This window comes from Scomber japonicus, chromosome 7, assembly GCF_027409825.1.
Source record: "Scomber japonicus isolate fScoJap1 chromosome 7, fScoJap1.pri, whole genome shotgun sequence".
Lineage (NCBI taxonomy): Eukaryota > Metazoa > Chordata > Actinopteri > Scombriformes > Scombridae > Scomber > Scomber japonicus.
Window position 1 is genome coordinate 15,942,421 of NC_070584.1, and position 21,095 is coordinate 15,963,515.

Genomic DNA, 21,095 nt, shown 5'->3' on the forward strand with positions numbered 1-21,095 from the left:
ATTAAAACTCTTATGGAATCAAAACAAATATTTCAGCACAATGGCAACAAATGAAAGTGTCCTCTCAGGAAAAACATTAGAATCAGTGCCCCAAAATGACATATATGTAGGTTCAAGCAAGCACATAGCTCACAGTCTGAAAAGTGAAGCCACTTTGGAAGTGCCTTAAACCTGCATTCTCTCTAATGGCCAGCAGGGGCGACTCAACGGCTGCAAAAACAAGTCAGATTATATGAAAGTCTATGAGAAAATGACACTCCTTCTCACTTGATTTATTACCCCAGTAAACACTTTACTAATGAGTTTATGGTCTCAATTGCTAGATTCAAGTCTTCTTCAATACAGCTTGACGTTCATTTTGTAAATTACTCTCCCATTTAAGTAAAATAGACAATAAAGCAGGGTCTGCCAACAAGGACATCAGATCAGAATATGCTTCTAAGGCACACCACAATAGTCTACTGCTTAGGAATGTATATATTCATACACAGACACGCACACACATAATAATATATATAATAGATGCCTCTATGTGCCATTCTTGAGTGCATAGACTGACATATTTTGACATTTAATTTGGAGGACTTGTTGCAACAAATCCAAACTGGCCCCTGGATACATCGTCTTTTGTAATTTACAATATATCCACATTCATGCAGGTACTGTACATGGAGTTTGACTTGACTTGAACATGATTTTTTTTAAGCTTGGTGCTCTTAACTCATCTTAAAAGTGCATTGCACAGAAGAAATGTAATCAAAGTGTGCTAGCATTAGACAGCGTACAACTAGGGAAATCTGAACCATCGTTTTATACTTTATTCTGTTCTCCTTGATGTGACAGGTAATTTGTCTGCTTATATGACATGTCACTGTACAACTGACTCACTGTAAAATACAGCAAACCTGTGTGCTGAGAAACATTTGGGAAACCAGTCTCAGTTCTAAAAAGTAGCTGAGAAGGGCCCCTAAAAATAATGACCCTGGCTGGCTGCCGTAGTGTCTAAGGCTGGCAAGACAAACGACATCTATTCCTGCTCGGTGCCTTTAATCAGCTTGTGATAATTAACGCCACACTCCATTGGCCAAACAAATATCTTTGTCAAGGTGCTCGTTGCTGTACAAGTTCTCCTGTTCTCATAGGCAAGATAACAAGCAGCCTTTAATTGCCTTAATTTTGTGTCGTAGTAGTATTAGTGGTAGCCTCTATAGTCACCGTCTGTTTCCCTCCCTTCTTCCTCCCTCTTTCCCTCCTTCCCAACAAGTACATAAAATATTTCATCATGTTGAGCTGGTGGGCAGCGGTAGTGGCATCAGACTTTAATAAAGTGAACGACCTTGTGGGATTGCAGAGGGGATAGATTAAGTTTGCCTTCCCTACTGGCAGAAGAAGCCACCTCTGTGGGGTTTCTTATCTGGAGCTTTACTTAATTACCTGCTTTAATTCTAACATTCTCTAAAATGACCCCTCACCACGATGAGACAAGCTGTTTTAATTAAACAAATGAATACGTCGCTTATCAGGTAGGATCAGAGCTCTCGTTTGTCACAGTAACAGTTAAGGATGCTGCTGATGATCACGTTATCTGGGACTTGGCCTTGGTTTCACCACACACAGAGGAAGGAGCAGCCAGTGCTATCTTTACAGTATGTGGTGCTACTGTAGAGATATGGAAGATAACAAACAGGCCCATTAGATATAGCAGACATGTCCACTTAGTCACATTGTAATCTGATGAGCTTCATAATGTAGCTATATGTCCCTTATTATGGTGCTAAGAAGGTTTATAGCCTCAGGCTGGGAACTCTGAGAGAGGAGGGGAGTTGTAAGAAATAAACATGAGGGAAAAAATGAAAAGTACAACAAACCAAAAGAAAACCAAAAATAGTCTACCAGCTAGTCCCAAAGTCCCTGACACTGGCCGGCTTGTTTATGGTAGTTATATAACAATATTTTAGAGTGTGCAGAGGGTTCCTGTGCAGCGCTGCCTGACCAAATTTAATGGGAGAAGTGTCAGAGAAGCCATTATACCAGCAGGGGCATGCGCAGCCCTATTACATATGGCTGCTGGCTGCTAATGTGTATTAGCAGGAGACAGAGGAAGCAAGGTGAAGATAAGTGATTTTGCAGTAGCTGGTTAAGTAGGACAAAGGAGGGAGGGAGTGTGTTAGGGAGGGTGAGACAGAGAAAGGAGATCAGGGATGGACATGACTAAAACCAGAGTGAAAACAATTGTGAGTTACTTATTATGGCTGTGTGGAGGTGTAAAGACATGCACAATTTAAGTTGAATGCTAAGTTGGAAGGACTCCACTGAAACTTTTAGGTCAATAGTAGAGTCCCTGTGCCATATTGTGCTCGTCAACAGATATGTGTACTGTCAACTTATCTTAAGTAAGACATTGAGGCCCACTGTAAATGCTTATTCAATATAGGCAGCTCTTCAAAAAAAGCAATCTAAATGTTCTAAATCAAAACGAGACTGCTAGAGCATCTCAAAACACTAACCACTAAAATAAGGTGACAGCCAGTATTTTCTTTTGGTTAATAATTTAGTGAGAATTGAAGGCTGCTCTTGGCAAGAAAGCGTGAGTTTACTGTGTTTATGCCTGTCAGCAGCAAAATTCCAAACACAGTATTTTTCTACGAGAAGGGGCACCTTGCCCAGCCGAAGAATCCCAAATGCACTGAAAAATATAGAGCTGTGTGCCTTACTGCCAAACACATTAGCTCTCGTTCTTTATTTAAGCCTTTGTCAAACTATCTCCAGTACTTCAGTCACACAACCACTGTTTTCAAGGGCTCATTGGCCAAGTTTTGCCACTTGACACCAGAGCTGAAAGAGTGTGCTGGTATTAAAGGAGTGAGGAGGCTCCTCAGCTTGGTCTTTGACAGCCCCCTTGAACTCTGTGGGCCTGGTGATAAAGTGGCTTGATGAGTGGGCAATCTCTGTCTGCCAGCTGCTGGTCTGGCCAGGGGAGCTGGGAAGGTGCCAGAGTGAGTGAAGACCCGCTCCGTACAAACAAAAACACAGGCACACACACACACACACACACACACACACACACACACACACTCACAGTGAAATGTGAATGTACGCTTGCATGCACATATGTATAACCATGACTGCACCCATGCATTCACTCAGTTTACACACAAACATACACACTTGTAGCTCAGTTATATTGGTTTGTCTCATCCCACAGCCCATTATCAGAGCCATGGGAGACCTGGGAATGTGACATCACATGTCCCCAAAGAAAATATGGAGACATGAGTCTCTCGCACTAATTCCCTGTGGAGTAGTCACTGAGTGTATGTGGGATTATGTGTTTGTGAATTTCAATATTCAAATTTAGGTCCCACACTGAGAAATCATAACAAATTCAGACCCTGACCTACTCACAATGCATCAAAAAAAGGGGGAAAAATCATTCATTTATATTCATTTATATATTCATCCGTTTTTACAGTTGGCTGAACAAAACTCATCACTGTCTATAGAGTCAAGGCATAGCGGCCTTGACTCTATAGACTCAATCTCTTTCTCCATCTCTGCTACTAGCCTACTAGCGTACCTCCAGCACATACATGCCCAGCATCCACAGCCCAGAGGTGATGATTTAAATAATTAAAAAGATATTTAAAAATATTTCCACTTCGGAAAAGAAAAGCATTTAACATGATAATAAAATCTTAAAAGATTAAATCTGAAATGAAATATTTTAAGAATCACAATTATTTTGAAAAAAAAGCTTTTATCTGCAACAATTGTTTTTTGTTTTTTTTACAACACCTTTCTTGTATTAATCTTGCACAGATTTTTGGGCATGCTAGCAGTATGGCTGTAGTGATGGCACTGTCCTATGTCAATCTCTTAATCTGTTGGTCAGTTGGTTGGTCCACTACTTTGGCACATATGTCAACAACTATTAGATGGATTGCCAAGGAATTCTGCACGTACATTCATGGTCCCCAGATGATGAATCCTAATTACCTTGATGATCCCCTGGCTTTTCCTATAGCACCACCATGAATATATTTGTGGCTTTGAGTGAAATGTCTCAACAACCACTGGATTGGATGGACGTTCAATGTTCAATTCAGGATAAACTGTAATAAATTTACTTTATGTTTTGTATGACTACTGTAAATACTGGTGACAAATGATGTATGTTTGGTGCTAATAAGCAGATATTAGCATGTTAACACATTAAACTAAGATGGTGAATATATGATGAACATCATTGATGAACTGATTAGTATCTTCATATTGTTCACTGTCATTGCCCCCATGCGACAGTGCTTCCTTAATGCTACCTCAAAGCAGTGCTGTGCATAAGTACAGCCCCATACAGCCACTAGCATGACTGTAGACGTCTTCCGAGTTTGACAAATGAGTTTTTAAATCTTCAGTCATTTTACAGAACAGCTGTCTATATGGGCCACGTAATGGTACATGCCCATTTATACCCTGCATGTGTATTTATTCCACTTGTGAGCATACATACTCCATTTTACACCCAGAAACATTTAAGATAAAACTTTTTTATTTTAACTATATAGTTAGTAAATCTTACATTACAACTAACACAGAACATGTAACTCTAGTTATCATATTTTTTATTGTATCACCACAAATAAATGTGAGCCATTTCAATCACTGCTTTTTGACAGACTGATTCATGACCAGGAGGGGAGATTTATGAACAATAATATGAATCTGACTCTTTGCCCCATGCATATTCAGATGTCATCAACTTGTGGATCTTAACTAGATTACAGGTTTGTATGTTGACATTTATGGCTTTCATACTGAGCAAAGAGCTTTCTGGCTGATTGCGCCGACATATCAGCTGATAATTCAGGAAGTAGAATACACATGAGTAGATTGGACGCCATTGTTCACTAAATGACACAATCTGTCTTCCTCGCCGCCTCCTTAATTATCTTCCTCAGTTATAATTACACGTGTGAAGGTCCAGAGGACAATCACTGTTGTGTTGTAATGTCTGCTAGCTGAAGTTAGATGGGATAGCAGGAGATACTGTGGTGGCCGACACTGGCTGTTAATGAAGGTTACTGTCTGCTGTTTCAAAATCACAAACGTTCATTATGAGAATAATGCCAAATGTACATTAATCATTCCGTCTTTTCACTTGATTAATAACATTACTGTTTACATTTGCTGCTGCTCTAATATATACTCTAAAATGACACAATGGCTTTGTAACATTAGTAAAACACAACAATATGGCAGAGTTAAAATAAAATGGTGTAAATGCAGCAGAGGTGTCCTTTAGTTGACAGTAATTGTTCCTCAAAATCCACAATATTACCACCCATAAACAGTTGACAGTTAGGACACACTAGAGGCTTTCATTAAGAATAGTGATGACTGAGAACAGCGTGTGACCTGGGGGTCCTTAAGCAGCCTTGTAATTCTCTCTTAATGAAGCCGATGAATAAATGATTTGAGGCGCTCTGCATGAGGAGTCTGATCCCCCGTCAGCATGTCTCTGTGGGGTTAGGAGGAACCTCAGGGGAGACCCCCTTCTTGCTCCTTCTCTATCCTTTAACCCACAGTTTTTTGCAGTGATTCCCTCCCCTCAATTTGTCTTTCTCACCTTCCAGCCTTCCCATCCAACTCCACCTCCTCTCTCCTCATCCCTCTTCCACCAATGTCTGTGATCCTAATCTCCTCTAAAACATCTTTTCCTAGACTGTGGGAGTTGGCAGATAGTGAAGGCCACCGTCAGACTCTGAGTGACTCATCCCGTCATAAACAACTGGTGGGTGTTGGCATGCTGGCAGCCCTCCAGTTTTAGACACGCTTGTTTTGACAGGTCATTTTTTTTGTGATGCTGATTGTTATTTTCCCTGTTATTGTTTTTCTTCCCCATGACTTCAGATGTGGGGTAAAAGTGTAACTCTCAGAGATCAGGCAATCTTACTCTCAGGGCCAGAAAACAAAGATGACAGTAATAAAAAGGAGAGCCAATTGCTTTTTCATTTCATTTCCACTGGGAAATCAGGCTGGGGGAGGAATAAAGGAGCTATAATAATAAAGTTTAAGGAAAGGGCCTATGGCTTTCCATTCCCTAAGCAAACCACAAGCAGTAGCCACTGCGGACAGTACATTGCTCAGGGTCATGCACATTATTGGAGGGAAGGTTGGAGGTTGCGAAGGAAGCGGCAGGTGATATGCTGGAAAAACATAAATTCTTCAGCTCAGGTAATTCCAAGTGACATGAAACATGGCATGGACAAATCTGACAATGGGACCTGAGGACATTAAAGCCTTTTCTCCATTCAACACTTTTGGAAGATGAAAGTCTATCCTTTCCATTTGCCTTAGTATCATGCAGAGGACAAGACTAGAAACTGATGAAAAGTGGCGAATGAAATAAGATCCTGCTGGGATTTACTTGTAGGCCATGGACAAAATTCAGGTAAGGTATTAAGGTCTGAAATGGCTCTTAAAAGCTGACTTCAGTAGTTAAGATAATTCTACTTAACAAGAGTGTTTTTTAACAGTGCATCATTCTATGCAGTGGCATCGTTATATTGCTCATTACAATGGCACATAGTGCAGCTATCTCCGCATGAACATCTGAGTTAATGGACCACAATAAAGACACCACTGTCTTCATTTTATGGCTCAGTTTTCTAATGGCCTACTTGGCTTTCTTGCCTGCTCTCTCAAAGGAGCCATCTAGATCTCTTTAAGACCTCCAATATTCTCAGCACACTCTTTCCTCCTGGCCCATGTTTCCCTCGATCCATTCTTCAGCCCTATCCCCCTCCCTCCACTCCTGACAACTATAGGCAGCCTGCAGTAGCCCAGGGCCGTTCCTGTGCCTTTAGTTTCATTAGCAGGCCCCAGATGCTTAGCTGCTTACAAAATTATGAAGGGCCAAAGCCAACTGCCTCCAGATGGGGCCCATCTATATTCAGATGAGCTGTTTCCTCACATTCAGAGCAATCCCAGCCTGATGTCCTACAGTGTCGTCAACAAACATGCTGACAAACACAAACACAAGCGAGTACAAACAGATGCACACATTCACAGAGGAAACTGTGTGTGCATGTCATGCACACACTCAGGGCCACCCAGGCAAAAAAAAAAAAAAAACAAAAAAAACACACACATACACACACACTTCTTGGCTGGGTGGCACTGCTCTCTCTCTATAGGAAAACAGTAGCTTAGCTGGTGCACTGCGGGTCTGAGCTGTCAGCTTAAGCTTTTATCCTGTATTGTTCTGTGGGCAGTGACGAAGGGGATTTTTAAATGGCCATTTTACGATTGGACTACAAGGCTGACAATTCAACTGTAGGCTCTCACAGGTGATATTAAACATTTAGGGCATGTGAAAAAAAACTCTACAAATCACCAACCGACCACCCTGCAGATATTTTAATATAAGATGCTTATTACATATAATAAGGAACTACTCATAATTTCGCACAATTTTCTCTTATGAAGTACTTCCTAAGCTACTTCATTTCCACTTAGATGCTGAAACACACAAGCCCAAATGTTCAGATTGGGAGCTGGAATCAAAAAAACAGATCAGTCACCTTACAGGGCTCTCAATGCAGTGTGTCCCCAACACATTAATTTCTAATCAGGATTAGTGGCTTTTATTACAATTTGACATACTTAGTGGGAGGGTCATTAGGCTATTTAAAGAACATTACATAAACAATATGACAATGACCTTTTATGAAGACTCTGGTTCAGTAATGACAATGCGCATCAACAAAGCTTGCACGGTAAGCGAGGGAGAGTAAATAAATCATTCTTACATCAACTCAGTCATTCTACATTTTTCTTCCTCTTTTTTCCTCCTCTTGTAACTTTAACTCTGCTACAGTAATTAAATCACAGTCGTGAGTTTTGAGACAGTCCAATCCCCCAAACTTCACACTCCATTTCACCGCTCACATCTCTGACACCCCCACGCATTCATGCAGCACAGAGAGGAGACCCATTTCAATACAATCATACAAGCAACACATCCATGACAGTGTCTTGACACACACACACTCACACATACACACAGATACATAAATAAAAAGGATTGTTGAGAGCTAATGGAGATTGTGTGTGTCTCTGTCTCTACATATTCATGTGACAGAAATAGTTTATGTATAAATGAGAGCACAATGAGAAAGTCATTGAGGAGAGGTGAATGCAATTAGGGGACGAGAAGGATTTCTTCAAGGATCTATTTTCAAAAGAGAGAGGAGAACAGATTGTGGGCCTGCCAGCCAGAGATACTGGCCACACTGAAACATCTGTGAAGCTGGATCCTGCTGCACACTACTGTTGACTTAGCGGACCCATCTGAGTTCATTGCGGTCTCTGACTCAAACACACACACACGCACGCACGCACGCACGCACGCACGCACACACACACACACACACACACACACACACACACACAGTCCTGTGTTAAGCAGAATGCAGATATCAACCAATCCTACAGAGTGTCCTAATATGTCACGTAAACACCTGACAGCATGGCTTTGTGGAATCGCTGAGATACCCGTAATCCTTTAGTTGGAGTCAGGGGGTCAACTCACCATCGTGCTGAGCACACCCAATAAGCTTCAAACAGCCTATAGCTAAGCATCAGCACCAAAACCCCTCCATAGTATTCTGCACAGCATGCAGCCTTACCTGCTATATGCAATGTTAATCAAGAATGGGGCAAGCAGCCCATGTGTTAATAAATACTTCAATCTGTTGAAGAATTTATCCTGTGTAGCACTGGGCTCGTGACCACAAAACATTTGCAAAGTTCATGAGATCAGGCTGCTGGAACAAAGACAGCTAAAGGTGAGGTCTTCCACCTAAAAACCTTAAAGCAGTCGCTGACTTACAGTACAGTAATCAGGGGACTGTTGGCGGCAGAAAAACTGCAACGCCTCACCTAGTTCATTATAAGATGACACAACCAATTTGTACCTCTGCCTGCTGCAATCTACCAAATCTCCCCTGACAAAAGCATTTAGATTAGAGCGCTTTCAGGGAGGCCTGCGCTGACATGCGTACCCAGCCTGTAAAAAGGGAAATGAAGTGCCTTTTTAATTCTCCTCCAGGCAAACATAAAACTGTCCAGGTAAGTCATTTGTGGGCTGAATGGAGAGCCAGAAGCAAGTTGCCTCTCTGTCGCAACACCTCGCTTGCTCTTTCTCCTTTTTTTCCCGACCCGTTCTCTGCAAGACAAACATATGCTATATTGTGCACACCCACACACCCAAATTCTCACATGCACATCCTTATCCTCATCTAGAAGATTATTAATCTATTTGTTACATTTTGTCCCATTATTTCTCCCACATAATCCTCTTTCACCTCCTCTGGCAGCATGCTAATGAGTTTCTGTGAACAAGGAAGCTGCATGTGCTGTTGATTGTTCTGATTGGCGCCTCTCCCTCTTTCTCATTCTCTCTTCCTCTCTCCCTTTCTGTCTCCCTCTCCGGTTTCTTCTACAGAGAAGAATAAAGACTCCCAGATGCAATAGAAAAGTAGAAATGGAGAGAGGTGCCATTTCATCTATTAAAATAGAGCTTTGTGATCTCTCTGAAGCCTTTAAAGACAACTGGAGTAAGGTGGAAATGGAAGTTAGAACATGAACACTTACTTGGTAAAGCTTTAGATTACGGTTCACAAGGTGCTGCCTAATTTGTTCTTATAGTGAATTTATGTGGTCTGTAAGTTGTGCTGGTGATGATTATTGGACTGAAAGGCTCACCTTTTGCACATGAGATAAAAGTATTATTCTGCATGTTTAGAGCCTCCTCTTCTTGTTTGTCCCAACACAAACGCCGCTGCTCACTGTTTTTGTAGCATTTACAGCAATTTGGGCTACTGATGTGAACCGCTGAGATAGTTTGCTTTATTATGAGCTATTTTTTTTTACCAGAAATCCATGTTGAAGGAGGTTATTTTCTCCAGCATATTGTAGATGTGGTATGAGGCACTTGCTATGTCTGTGCTGTTAGCTGTTGGCCCCCTGCTAAGAGACAACGCTTGGTCATGGAGTTCAACTGATACAATATATACTGTAGCATGATAGGAACAATCTCTCTGTAAAGGCAGATCATAAAGACATTCTAATTTTTCATGATCTAATATCGTCATATTGCACACCCCTACTTGACTGTATTTGTCAGACTATGGAGTCTATTATGTAAAACAAGCAGCCAAGGATATGCACAACATAAATTCAAAACACTGCCTGTATTGCAGCTCATTGCTTCTGTACAACCTGAGTGGACATAAAGTCATATCTCTTAAACACAGTGTTGAGGATCGCTATTATTTGGGTGCTAGTTGAATTTCAGTGTAGAAATGTTTGGCTAGTTATGTCAATAGGAATAATGAAGTACATAAATATGGTAATTGTGGTGTAATGTGTAATCATAGTCTGATATCCACTAAACAATGACTCATCTTTTGCCCCTTCTTGCAGTTACGGATGGCTGGGTGAGTGACCTAACCTCATCCCTCAGTTCTGTGTTCAGCCAAGAGGAAATTATACAGTGACTCCAGCTGAGGACCTGGAGTATGGAGAGGTAAATTACCTTGCACGAGTCCTGAGGCCAATAGAAATCAGAAAAAATATGGCCTGATAAATATTCACAGTTTCATATAAAGTATACAGTTCTAAGCAGCATTCAGAGCCTTCCGAAATACATGGATCCTTGTCTGTTACTGGTCCTGTGGTCCCATCTAGTTGTGTAGCATGGCTGTCTTTATATAAAGCAAATATTCTTAAAGTCGGTAGAGAACTTTTTAGGTATGGTTACAATGACATTTGGACTTACTAGACAGAAGAATAAGTGAAAATGATATATGTATGAAATTGAATTATTGTATTATTTATGCTCACTCTCAATGATGAGAGTAGAGGATGATTCCAGTCAAGCACTGGTGAAGATTCATTCATTACTGACATTGATGTTTCCGTCACCAGCAATCACTCCACAGCAAAGGCCAATGCCACAGGGAGCTTGGTTGTGGTTATAGCCATGCAAATTCAAGCCTCACCCATTGCATCAGAGAGTGGGTCCTCACCTTTAGCCAGAGGACAAACTGGGTGGCATTACACAGATTTGGCATAACCCAAAGTAATATGCCCTCAAGTACAAGAAAGTTATTGGATAGAGAAGAGGCTGCCTGTAGCAGAGAGAAGGGGGTTGTTAGGATTGTGGTTGTTGAAATACTGACTGTGTGCAAGAAACCAAGAAAGAGGCAAAATACTAAAACATCAACGAAGATGGTCATTTGCTACTGAAGATCCTTCTGAGATGAGACTGAGCACTAGGTTATTAGTACCATATCTCTGATAGCTAATACAGTACATATTTGGGAGGAGCTACTCTTCTTCCTAGGCTACTCTTCTTCCTAGATAGGGCTTTTTTTAAAGTAGCAACTCTGACAATGCAAACAAAAGAGTGTAAAGATGCATATGGCTGCATTAACTCCATAGCCATAGCTTCCTGCTGGTGAAACAAAACCACTGCAAAAGCAATAATACGAGGGACTAATAAAGATATTCAAAAACAAAGACAAAGATGCAAAGACAGATTAATGGTGGAGATGTTTCCCTCACAGAAGAGAGACATATTGTCATGTCTGAAGGAGACAGAAGAGATCCTTAAGGAGTAGCCTTTCCTCTACCAGGAAACTGGAATGAGGCTACATTTCAGGGAACTAACAGGTGTCCAGATTGATGAGAGGTTTGAAGAATCCACATCTACCAAGTTCAATAGAATCCTGCAGTAATTTCAGGTTGTTCAAACTGAGCCCCAGGCCCAATTCTGAGCCAAACCCTGTCAGTGGGTGAAGTAAAGTGTGCTGTTGTAATTATGCTTCTTCCCCATTTCAAAGAGCAGCAAGATAAGATGTTCCTAAATGTCGATGACACAGACATGGCTGCTTGGTGGTATCGACTGATTTTGACACCACCAAGCTACCATGGACACCCTTCATTGTGGTCTGTGGTAGGTTGTGCCTAAAGATAATTTTCATCTGTCTGTTTAATTGCTGATTTTAACATTTTTATGTTTACACATGTAATAGGTCAAGAGGATTGCACCATGCACTGCAAAAACATACTAAGAGCTGGACCCTGTGTTTACTTGTTAATCTCTAAAAACATGTATTCCTGAAAGGTACAGTAAGTGATATTCAGTGCATTGTGTTGCACTAAAATTACCCCTTGCAATGTGAGGGTCATCTTCCCTTTCATACAATTTACAGCCACCCTGGTGTTATTTCCTTGGTTGAGCATTCTAAATTTCTGTATCAACCCAAACAAACTCTTCCTCTGCCATCCTCTTCACACTTTCGTCACTTCAACTTCATTCAAAGCACCTCTGATATATTACATTCTGCAGATAAATGTATTCAAATTTCAGATCAGTGGCATGAGTGGCTCTGTCGCTGCAATCAGCACTGTGGCGACAAACTATTCAAAGCAGTTTACCTTGTAGCTGAAAGTCTCCAGCCTAACCACACTACTCAAATTGTAGTTCACAGACAAAATAATCCAAGTAATGCAACAGGAGCCTTGTGAGAGTGAAATATAGTCCTCATTTCCATCCATCCATCCATCAAAAACATTTTTTTCATCTGTGTTTAGACTTTCAACACACTGTAACACTGTTCTTGATTCTGGAGTCATTGGTTGGTTAATTGTTTGTTCCATTGTGATTACTGAAATGCAGTGAAACAGTAGAAAGACCACAAGACAGGTTGTTGTGGGATACTGACTTTTTTAAATGGGATGTACTGTGGTTGTTATGGATACTGAACTTTTACTGGATATTTTGTTGGGCCTATAATACAGTGTTATCCACATTCTTCATCCTAGCAGCAACAAATAACCATGTAAACAACCACTTGGAAACAGCATTCATCAAATGTTGACACCTTGACAATGACCTAATTACTACCCTATCACCTACTTATGAAAACCCTAGTGATCACCTGTATTTTGAAGCAATCACCTAGAAACCCCCTAGTACATACACCTTCCTTACATATTTCTATACATTTTGTTAAGAGGGTCTCCCTGGAACCACCCACCCCTGTATGACACAAGCACAATATGAATGTTATAGATGTTGCCATATGAGCTGTTTTTGTTTCTTGATGCTCTTTGATGTCCCCCAGTTTGGTCAAGAGCATTAACTGCAAGAAACATAAGAAAGTTGTATAATGTAATATGCCTTTCCCCCTAATGTTTTGACTAAAATTAAAATTGTATTTGCTGCTTCACTTTCATTTGTGTTGTTCTCCACTCTGAAGCCTATTGGGGACACTTTTAATGGTAAGTCCACACTAAATCATACTTGGCTAAAAGACTCTGCTCTCTAGAGGTTGAAACTTTCAAGCATGTTGCTTCTCTAAATGACTTTAAATGATCATTGAGAGCTTACGGTATCATTCTTGCTTCTGCCACTTCCTGCCTGGACTACTGCAAAACATTGTTTTCCTGACTTTGCCTTTACTCATTTTACTTTTGTCAGATTAATTGGTGTATGTGTTTTTAAGCACTGTAACATCACTGATTGGGTGCAGCCAGAGGCACAACTGAAATGCCTGAAAGTTTCCTCCTTGAGAGTGACACGGCGTGTATACACTCTGTAAAAGAGACTATGTATTATGTTTGATATAATGAAAATAGTTTGCTAAACTTGTATCCAGAATTAGAGTTTGAATGTAAAAGTAAACATTAGATTTAAAGAAATAACAAAGAAACAAGCTATATATCTAATTATTGTCAATTGACATACATTTAAAGCAAAACATAAATAAATAATAGTTTTTTTTCTGTACAAAAATGGCATAATACTTACAATAATAGTTGGGTCGCTAATTTATATATATTTTTTCATTGTTTCTTAAAATTTGATGTATTTATTTCTATACAGTGTACTTTACTGGTACACCAATTTTACTGTGACTGCTTTACTTTAATTACTGTATGTGGTGGGCTATAGCCTAAAGAGTTTCAGATTTTGGCTAGTGTTACCAAACCACTATTACAGACAAACATTAGATATTCTCTCACTTCTTCTACATATTCACTCTGATTCATACATCACTCCATCTCCTCTCTACAGTTGAACCTGTGACAGATAATTAGTTGTGTGTGTGTATGTGTGTGTGTCTCTCACTTTTTCCTTCGCTTGGTTTTTATTAAAAGATTTTGTCCATGTCCCTTATCGCACAGACAATGTTGACGGAGAGGGAACATCATATATAACATTTTTTTAATCTAAGAATCTTATATAAAATCCATAGACTGCCAAATGATTGCTACGGTTCCCGCTACAAAATGGAGTTGAGAGTAAGGAAACAACACAGAACCTAGTCTCTTTTTTAAATTAAACACACGCAGCAAAGCAGAGAAAGAGGCTGCGGGCACTGTATACATATAATAAAAATTATGTTACAGTAAAACTTCCCAGTAAAGCTGTGAAATTAAAAAGCATGGATATGAAAGACAGTAAAGCTATTCAGTCTCTTGAGGAAGACACTGCACGTGTAAAGCTTTGGCTGAATATCCATTCCTTTCTTTTTGCCTTAGGTGTAACAACTATGACCACAGAGAGATGAGCAAAGAGGGAAATAGGTGAGACAGAACACTCTAGGCACCAAATATTGACATGAATGTGTTGTAGTTTATGACAACTATATAGGGAATTCATTCATTTCAATATATCATTCTTCAATTCTAAACAGGTGAATGAAACATTGTACCGTACCACAGAGACACTTGTTGTGGTAAATAATCTTTGTTATCACATTCTGAAGACATTATATAGTTGTAATTTGTCTTACTGTGGTATTACCTGTGGGGAATCATATGAAGGATGCCGGTGCATTCTTGTCTACGTTTCCTCTGTGTATACTTACATGTGTGTGGTTGAAATAAAGGCTAAGGATGGAGGCTACAAGTCTTCTCAAACAGCAAAATGGGGGTTGCTTGATGTTTTTATGAAGCAAGTCTGTTTAGAAATGAATCGTTAGTCTCTGTTTTATTGCTCAAATTACCCGAGCTGGTCCTTGTCCTGTTTGCCCTTAATTAACAAGCGTTCAATTCCCCTATTAATTAGCACAGGCTATTAGCTATTTTACATCACTCTTCATTTGTCGACAATTAAAAGGTCTATTATTAAATGGCATGCCACATGGTTAATTGTGCAAGTGGCTCAGCAGCAGGGGAGGAGCAGGAAGGAGAGAGTGTGGACTCACTGAATGTAGAAAGGAGTCAGAGAGGTCTGCTGTAGTTCTAACACAACCTTTACAGTCTGTCTGTCTTCAGTCCTCTGCCTGACACTCTGTCCTCAAGAGAGAGACCATCTCTCTCACCACTGTCACACACTCGCTGCGTTCAGCCCCAGATGGGCCAGCTCAGCAGTAGAGTTAGAGGATGGGAGGTGTGTGTGGTTCGGGATATGATAGGAGGAATAGGAGGGGTCTTTATAAGGCTGACAAGTGCAGTTTTTTTCATACTGGAGAACAGATTGGTATAAAATATGAGCAGATTTAGTACAGCCTTGTTTTTTAAGTATAGTTTTGGTCAGTTTTTGTTTTTAAGGTTTGTTTGTGTCTTTCTAATCAGAGTCAAAGTCACTTTACAATTCGAATACAATAAATACATACAAGTTTGTGTCAGTAAAATAGTAGCTTGACAGTTTATGTGCGTTTCGACATTCTCTTCATAATATGACATAATAAGTTATGTATCAGTTATTTACACATTCAAATCATCTATATACAGCACTTTTATGTTGAAAATAGATCATATGACTACTTGTATATGACCAAGTCACTCGTGTTCATGAACTTGTGGATATTTACCATATCACCTGACTCTGCAGTTCCCCAAAGCTCTATGGAGATTTGTAGCTTTTTTCAGCTCATTATTTTCAGCACGCTTGCATTTTGTTTCATTTTCACTGCTCTCATATAATCTCTTTCAGTAACTGCATTTTCAGAGAAAAAAGCTCCAAAAACCAATTATACATTACCTGCCCACTATCAAACAATAGACAGGAAAAGTAAGAGCCGAGCTGGCGAAGGCAGTGGATCATTTAGCAGCCCAAGGGCCAAATATTTTGTTTTATACTCAAAAACAAATATAAACAAGCATTCCTATGTTTCCATGACTTTTCATTTAATGAGCGACTAGTCTTTCTTCAACATCACTAATGGAGCAACCTGATGACCTGTCAAATTTTACCCTTGCTAGAAACTGTTAGCACACGCTAACGTTAGAAAACAGATAAAGCAGCATGCTGCAGTGTTCCCTCCAAGACAACTTCAACTATAAAAGAACCACTAATGGCATAATTATTCTGTTTGTGGCTACAATTATTACAGTAGATGTATGTGCACGCAATTTCATCTGTATTTTATTGCTAGAGCTTTGCTAGCATTAGCATCTAGCCTCTTTCTGTAAACAGATGTAGCTTATGTGATGTTACATTAGAGTCTGCAGGGATAAACATGTTATTATCAACAGGTTATATGTATTTATGTTAGAGCAGCCTGCATTTGGACTATATTTCACTTATAAACCTAGACCAATCCTCTGTGACAGTCAGTGAATGCTACCAGGAAAAATAACAGTGAAAAGTACAGAACAGACTGTAAAGAAAGACTAAGATGAGCAAGGAGAGACACACAGAGCAGTAGTATCCTTTCTTTCTCCCTCACCCTGCCTCACCTCTCCTCACCCTTCGCCCTCTGCCAGGACTTAACAAGTGGCAAGGGAAGCAGGAAGGCCAGAGCTGTGCTGATTGACAGAACAATTACTGCTAACATGCACCCCGATGGAGAGGCAGACATCTCCAAATAGAATTTCACTATGCTGTTGCATCATGCGCTTACAGGAAGACTTTCTGTAGAAAAAAAAAATTGCCCTGACTGACCAACTGATTGACTAACTGACTGACTGTCTCTCTGACTGACTTGGAGCTGAGCACAACTGCTTGAAAAGCACTCCTGTTTTTGTGTTGCCTCCCATAAAAAAGAAAAGAGAAAAAGCATTTACCCTTGATCAAGGTTGGCTGGTTCTAACTTTAGAAGCAATGTTTGGCAGCCCATTTCCTCCAACTCTGACTGTTCATCTGTTAGCTCAGTTAGAGGTGTAGCTATTTTTATCCAAACACCTACTGACTGTCGAAAAAGTGGAAAGTTAATTAAAAGAGACCCTGCACATCAGAAATTGTCCAATATATAATAAATTACCAACTTAATAAGCTAAAAATTATGTGAACGCATGCATTTTCGATCGTGAGGCTGAAGTAACAATAATGTCAGAGTGACATTGTGTTTGAGTCAAATTTTATTTAGCTAAAATCTTACACAATGAGCAAAATATGCAAAATGTCAATGAAGATGTTGCCATTAAGTCTCTTAATTGAATTATGCTGTTCATGTTGCACTGATAGGAATATTTGTTGTCAAATATTGTAAATCTGACAAAAGACAAATAAATTAACTACATTTACAGAAAATAACTCATTACCTATTTTAATGACAAGTAAAAGAACCTGACATTCTCCAGCAGGTTCATAAGATTTTTTGCTTTTCTCAGTTTGTCATCGTAAATTAAATATATTTAGGTCGGCCAAAAATTTCACTTCAACTGGAAGACTAATTGACATGAAAACAATCATTAGGGTTAGCTCTAATGTGTAGCATTTAAAAATATTAATTATGTCCCATTCTTTCTACATAGATACACACAGGACTTGGTATGAAGCATTTGTTGGTTGATGCAGTCAGACTCATGCAGGATTCTGGCCATTACCCCATCCCACGGTATTCCGGACTCCAACAGCTGTATTACACCACGCTCTCTGACTTTCTAATTAGCTTATCTCAGAAAATAAGGATGCTGGGCAATTCTTTGCTCTAGCAGTCCAACAACTAGCAGACCGCGGGGAGTGTGTTTGGCACCTAGTGTCACCAAGGGGGCTATTGTGTTTGACAGACTAGTGCAAGAAAATATGGTTTGCTCTCTTTTCTCTGTCTCATAAACACTCTCACTCACTCGCTCATTTCATTAACGTATTTATTTTGAATTGCTACATCATTTTAAAAGGGCTGATTTTAATTTAAAGATTTTACACATTTGGAATTTAGCAGGAAAAGCAGTGACAAACTTTTTGACTTTCTTTTTTTTCCAAAAAAGAAGTTTCTGTTCTTCAGCTCCTCAACTATACAGCACTAGTGACATGGATATTTAATTGATGAGTCAATTATAATAACAGGTGTTTCAATTCCTTGTAATACAACAAAATAATAAGATACAAAGCTTCACACACACAGAATTAAAACAATGGTTAATCTGTCTCACATTTCAGACACAATGTAACTCTTTTTAATTAGTTCATCCATGATTCATTATTTTTAAACATGTTACCTGTAGCTGTGCTTAAATGCCAGATGACACTGTCAAAGCTGCCCTGATGTCTCCAGCACCAAGAACTACAGGCTAGAGGCATCATGGAGTGAGAGATAGAGAGAAAAAAGAACGGAGGAAGGGGTAGAGGATAGATAGATCCTTCCACCTGTAGCAGTGAACGTCCTGCTGGACTGTAATCTGCCGGTTGTCTCTCACTGAGACGCCCAGCTTAGCCTAGGCCAGCCAAACCCTGCAGCCCTCAGCACCAAACGATGCTGGGGCCCCAGGACATAAGGCACCTGCACAGGGAGATAAAGGCTTCAACTCCTGGGCTAATACTGACGATTCTTTTGATAAATACAGATGTGGGGGTGTCGGGGCGAGGGGTGGAAGAGCAATCTTTTCTAGCTCACTCTTTTTCTCATTCTCTCCTCCCTGTCTACCTGTCTCAGTAATCTGTCTTTCTTGTACTTTGTGTTTTTCTTCCTCCAACCTCTCTCTCTTTCTGTCTCTTTCTCTGCAAGCCTCTCTCGCTCCTTTTTTTCGATCATTCCGTCTCTCTGTACCTCCTTTATCCTGTCCTGTGTGAGTTTGGATCAGACAGGCAAAGCTCTCCACACTCTGCCTTTTTTTATTTATTCCATATCTATAACTGTCAAAAAGAAGATTGCTACTTTAGGAGCTGTCTGTGCTTTGTTGTGCTCATGGAAAGTCAAATAGAGGAGCTTGTGTTAAAAGCATCTTGACCACTTTGTGGGGACACAAACAATGTCAACTGCAGTCTTGGAAGCCCCAGACAGTCAAAAATGGCTCCACAAATGCGTGAGACATGATGCCTCTTAGATGGCACAGTGCTGAGAGGAGCGGTTAAAACAGTATTAGCATGGGGAGGTAAATGGAGCCAGGCCTCTGCAACAGTACCTCCTGCTGTGACTGTCACTTAAATTCCTATTTATGAGGGCTTATTGAAACATAAACATGGTCAGGGTTGCATGATTAGCATTTTAAGAGGAGCTTTGGGACCTAAATGACCCAACAAGGCTGCCGCACAGATTAACACCTCAGACATTCAAGATTATGTCCAATGAGAAGTCAACACCATTCAGTGGGAGGAATTTTTTATAACACGGGACAATAATTACCTGGCTCAAAATGTCATTTAAATTACAACTGTTGAAATAGGGATATAACTTTGCTATATCGCACACTAACTATACTGACAGCATAACTACATTGACCTGAGAAATAACACCAATCTTAAACCAAGCACTTGCCGGCTTTCCTGTAATAAAAGGCTGGCAGGATGAGACAATAGTAGTGGTTTTAGTACCGTGAAAAAGCCACATAGCGCAACAGAGAAACTCTGATGGCAAAGTTGCATCCACACCATATGGATTCCAAACAGAGCGAGCAAAGCAGCCGAACTGAGCTGCATCATGTTGTACAGTGCTGTATCACAGACAGCAGTTCATCTTTCCTGTCTATGGTGTCGTGCCCATTGTCTCTTCCCATTACCTTGCAACCGACGTGCTACAGCATGGACGGTGCGGGTGCTAGGCTAGCAGACGCAGACAGCTCAGGGTGGCAGATGCCTGGCGTTTCTGCGGATGCCCTCCATCAACTGATGACAGATGTCAGGGCTCCTCTTGGACGGCAACACTTCATCACGCTACCCTGTTCTCGCTCCTCGCCCCACTGGATACACCAGCCTGCTTGGCAGACGCTGCGCCCAACCCCACTGCACCAGCCCCATTCCCTCCTGCCACACCTATTCATACACGCACACACACACACACACACACACATTTCTGCATCCATCAGTCAACCGTTATTACATCAGACAGCCATCATACTGGCAACCAATGGATCACATGCTAATGCGCCCAGACGCATCCACTCTGAAAATCTAAAGTATCAGTCTTTAGGGTGTGTGTGTGTGTGTGTGTGTGTGTGTGTGTGTGTGCCTGAGTATGTGAGTGTTAGGGAATGTATTTGTCTACTGTTGGGCAGAGAGGAAAAGTTTTTTGAAAGTGGATAAAGTTTAAGTTTAAATACTCAGCATTCTTGTAACCACATTGTGGACAGAACTTTTACAGATGAGGCAAATCATTACAACATGCAATGTAAAGCATTTGGAAAGCTAATAGAGTTGGTGCAACAGTAAGTTTGTCTTTGCACACTTACCATTTTGGCCTGCTGGTAGACTTGACTACAGGAGACATGCCATCTCTGTACAGGCTCTTGGTTTTGGAGAAGTTGACCACGTTGAAAATGACCCTCTGAAAGACAAAGTCATTAAACATTAAAAACCCAGTGGAGGAAGTGAACTCAAGTGTTCCACACCTGACTCTACATTTACTAACTTAAATTATCCCACTAGCCCTGTAAAACACACACTTTTTGTGAATACAAGTTTGTTGTATCACAACTGCTCACTGGCAATGTCACCGAAGCTTATGCTAGCACTAACCTGCAACTTACCCATGATGATTTAAAGGGAATGCTCAACATCATAGTAATGTTCACGTTAACTCTCAACAATGTTCGGAAAATCAGGTCTGAACATTTTCTTGAGTTGCCCTTTCACACATGAAGCACAGCAGGAGATTGTCCGTGTCACCTACTGAAAATACTTTTGGTTTAGGAGA

The 21,095-nt window shown here is 40.4% G+C and overlaps 1 protein-coding gene across 1 annotated transcript in view; it reads right to left on the bottom strand.

Annotated features, from left to right (window-relative positions):
- The window catches only part of agbl4 (AGBL carboxypeptidase 4), a 278,157-nt gene that overhangs the window by 141,133 nt on the left and 115,929 nt on the right, over positions 1 to 21,095 (bottom strand). The window contains exon 4 of the mRNA XM_053322965.1: positions 20,632 to 20,726. Coding sequence (XP_053178940.1) covers positions 20,632 to 20,726 — 95 coding nt within the window. The remainder of the gene's footprint in view (positions 1 to 20,631; positions 20,727 to 21,095) is intronic.